The sequence below is a fragment of the Phragmites australis genome, chromosome 1 (genome assembly GCF_958298935.1).
Source record: "Phragmites australis chromosome 1, lpPhrAust1.1, whole genome shotgun sequence".
NCBI lineage: Eukaryota > Viridiplantae > Streptophyta > Magnoliopsida > Poales > Poaceae > Phragmites > Phragmites australis.
This window is the reverse complement of record NC_084921.1, coordinates 20325213-20328555: the sequence shown is the minus strand read 5'-3', so window position 1 is coordinate 20328555 and position 3343 is coordinate 20325213. Positions and strand designations below refer to the sequence as shown.

The window sequence follows — 3343 nt, the reverse complement described above, 5'->3', positions numbered from 1 at the left end:
TAACCAATCAATGGAAAGCTAGCTCAGCAGGGTGGGATGGTGGTGTAGAAGGGACCACCACCCATCACCAACTGCAGTTAGAAGTATGAGGCGGTGCTGTATCGACGGCCTCCGAGCATACCCGCGTTAGGCTCCTTTCCTGCCCCGTGTGATTATTTGCATGCATGGTTCAGATGATCAAGCCGTCATTTTATTACTACCAGCAGCTCTATGACATGTCATGCCAGCCATCCACAACAGTGTAGAGAGACCAATCAAGCCTTGTGTGGCAGTAAACAACAATGATGTGTCATGTGATCAGCGTTATTTTACCTCACATTAATTTTAGTCTATTTATAATTTATAGTATTCTTGCTGACACTGTATGTCTAAGTAATGCTTCGCTTGCCTATATAAGCATGTTGTTGCTTTCATTCCATCGCACCCCTTCACAAGTACTTGCCTTTGTATGCTTGATATAATGTCTACTTAATTAGGATACACCTTTAGAGGGTTGTAAAGATGTGAGGTTCCCTGATTTCAGCAGTACCCTACCCTTCTTGTCGTTGCATGTTATGAGCAATCATTCTTTACGTAAACATTCAAGTTAGTAAAATCTTATATAAAAGAAGCTATGTTCCTTTTATGCGTCTGAGCATTATAGATTGGTAGAAATTATTATATTTTATATGAGAATTATTATAATGAAAAATGAAGTTAATGAACGCTTATGGACTGAAAGACATGTTTTATGGTGGGCCTGTTGGTAGTTGCACCCTGATCTACTCTTATTTTTTATTTATTTTCCTTTTTATTGAGAGGAATCATTTGTTTTGCTTAGTAGTGAAGTAACACGCTACTACATCGTTACCGTTCCTTTCGGGACTATTAATAGAAGAAAATTTTATTAGTTCTGGTCTCACAGAAAGAACTATTCTTGTGTATGTCAGATGTCTCCTTCCTTTCTATCAGCTGTACGTGCTAACCGTTGTATCAGTGAAGGATATCATATATTAGAATCTCGTAGAAATCTTTTGGTTAAAGATGTTATAGAATTTGCTTTCGCTGTTTAATCTTTGGACTAGAATAGATTCGGTAAAATCGCTTTGGGACTAGAATACAGTAGACGTTTTGGGACTTGGGCCCGACCACAATGACTGATCAAAGGAGTCTGGGCCGAGTCATCATCGAACGGACTGCCGATGGACATGAACCAAACGCGTGTAATGGAATGACTTACCGTCCGTAATTAAATTATGTTACAAAACAATAAACTAAACACCCCCTTAAGTAAGTATCTAGTACTATCTGCTTTGTGTCAGGGTACTCGTTTGTCCAGTTGTCGAGCACATCAAAGTATGTTAATCTGTTCAAGAACCTTGTGCTTACTAGATTTATTACACTTATATATACTTTTTTGCGGTGATTCAGCCGCCTATTCTTTATATATTTGACTGATTAGCTGAAATGCCTGTGCGTTAATATGAATTTTTTTAAACAAAACGTGCCTATTGTTTCAAACAGAAGTTCTAAAAAACAAATTTATTAACAGAATGCCATGCAAGCAGGCCTTTCTGGCAAAAGAATACATGAAGGCAAATTGTTAAGGATTACTAATGCTTTAGGGGAAAGAGAACACATTCAATTCAATATATGAAGACTAATATGTTAGAGCAAATTACGACAATTAATCATTCATGCAGATTACAAGGTAGTACGACATCAGTAATTTTGAGAAGAAATAGAGTGCAAGAAGAACGTATAAGCATCATCATAAGGCAACGTCTATGTACGTACAGCCTATACATAAAGAGTTACATCAGCTGTCTTCACTCACTGGATAGTGAACATAAACTCACTCCAGTCAACAGCCATGACCACTACTATCGATCTCGCCGGAGAAAAAATGCCTTCTAACACAGAATTGTCTTTCCATTGCTGCACGATAACGCGTGGTCTGGAGCTATCCTGGCTAACATGTCGTGCGGGTGTGCCGGGCTAATTTGTTGTACGAGAGGAATCATTTGTTTTGTTTTTTTTAGAGGAATCATTTGTTTTGCTTAGTAGTGAAGTATTGCTGTAGTACATCGTTGTCGTTCCTTTTGGGGCTTGTCAATCGCTTTGGGACTAGAATAGTGTGGACGCTGTCAAAGGAGTCTAGGCCGAGTCATCATCGTACGGACTACCGATGGACATGAACCATGGTGCGCTCACTCTCTTCGTGACCACATGCCCTCCTCTACATAAACAGACCCAAGCTAGCTCTTCCCTCTCGCTAACAACACTTGTCCCAGTGACCGAGTCGTCCTTCTTCTTAAACCTTGTTGCAGGCAAAGCTGGCTGAGCTCCACCAGAAGCTAGCCATGGCAAGCGTGGTGACCGCAGGGCTCACCCTCGTCGGGGGCGCCATTGGGGCCTACTTCTTCTGGCCCGCGGCGGCTGGGGTGGCCGGGGCGGCCGCTGCCATGAAGGCGCCCGGAGCTGCCGGATTTCTCATCTCCCGTGCGGCGTTCCTGGCGAACCCACAGTTATATTTCCAGATCCTCCGCACCGCCGGCGCCGCGGCAGCTGCCGCAGCTTTCGCGCTGTAGCGAGTACGTACGTCTACATGAGTGTCGTTCCTGTGTTCGCCGCGTTGCATACAACGCTAATAATGGATCTATCAATATTATCTAGTTTTTGAGAGTGTTTAAGAAGTGTGGATCTAAGTAATGTAACTATCTAGTACTATCTGCTTAGTGTCACGGTACTCGTGTTTGTCCTGTTGTTGAGTACATCTAAGTATGCTAATTAATCTGTTCAAGAACCTTCTGCTTACTAGATTAGTGTTACACCTATGCTTGTTTGCCATGATTCAGCCACCAATTCTTTATATATTTGAGTGACTAGCTGAATTGCCTCTGCGTTAATACGAAAGTTTTTATACACAACGTGCCTATGGTTTCAAACAGAAGTTCTGAAAAATAAATTTATTAACAGAGTTTACCATGCAAGCAGGCGTTCCTGGCAAAAGAACACATGAGGGCAAGTTGTTAAGGATTACGAACGCTTTAGGGGAAATAGAACATTCAATTCAATATATGAAGACTAATTTGTTAGAGCAAATTACGCCAATTAATCATTCATGCAGATTGCAAGGTAGTACGACATCGGTAATTTTGAGAAGAAATAGAGTAAAAGAAGAATGTATATTGACTGTTGTTTGTTATACACAAACTTTGGTGACAATGATCTATTGACTGTTGTGTTTGTTTGTTGTACTCAAACTTTGGTTCCTGCGCTGCTCCTGGATGGTTCTTTGGTAGGAAATGCAAATCTGCACTTGCTTTCATCTGACCTATTGTCAACAGTTCAACACCACTCT

General features: G+C 41.2%; 1 protein-coding gene across 1 annotated transcript; it reads left to right on the top strand.

Moving 5' to 3' along the window:
• Positions 1-2228: 2228 nt before the first annotated feature.
• Positions 2229-2836, top strand: LOC133912459 (protein EGG APPARATUS-1-like). Its single transcript, XM_062355195.1, has one exon. The coding sequence runs from the start codon at positions 2343-2345 to the stop codon at positions 2568-2570; it is 228 nt and encodes a 75-aa protein (XP_062211179.1). The 5' UTR covers positions 2229-2342; the 3' UTR covers positions 2571-2836.
• The last annotated feature ends 507 nt before the right edge of the window (positions 2837-3343 follow it).

Coding starts and splice junctions, on each gene's coding strand:
- LOC133912459 (XM_062355195.1), top strand. CDS start 2,343: ATGGCAAGCGTGGTGACCGCAGGGCTCACCCTCGTCGGGGGCGCCATT.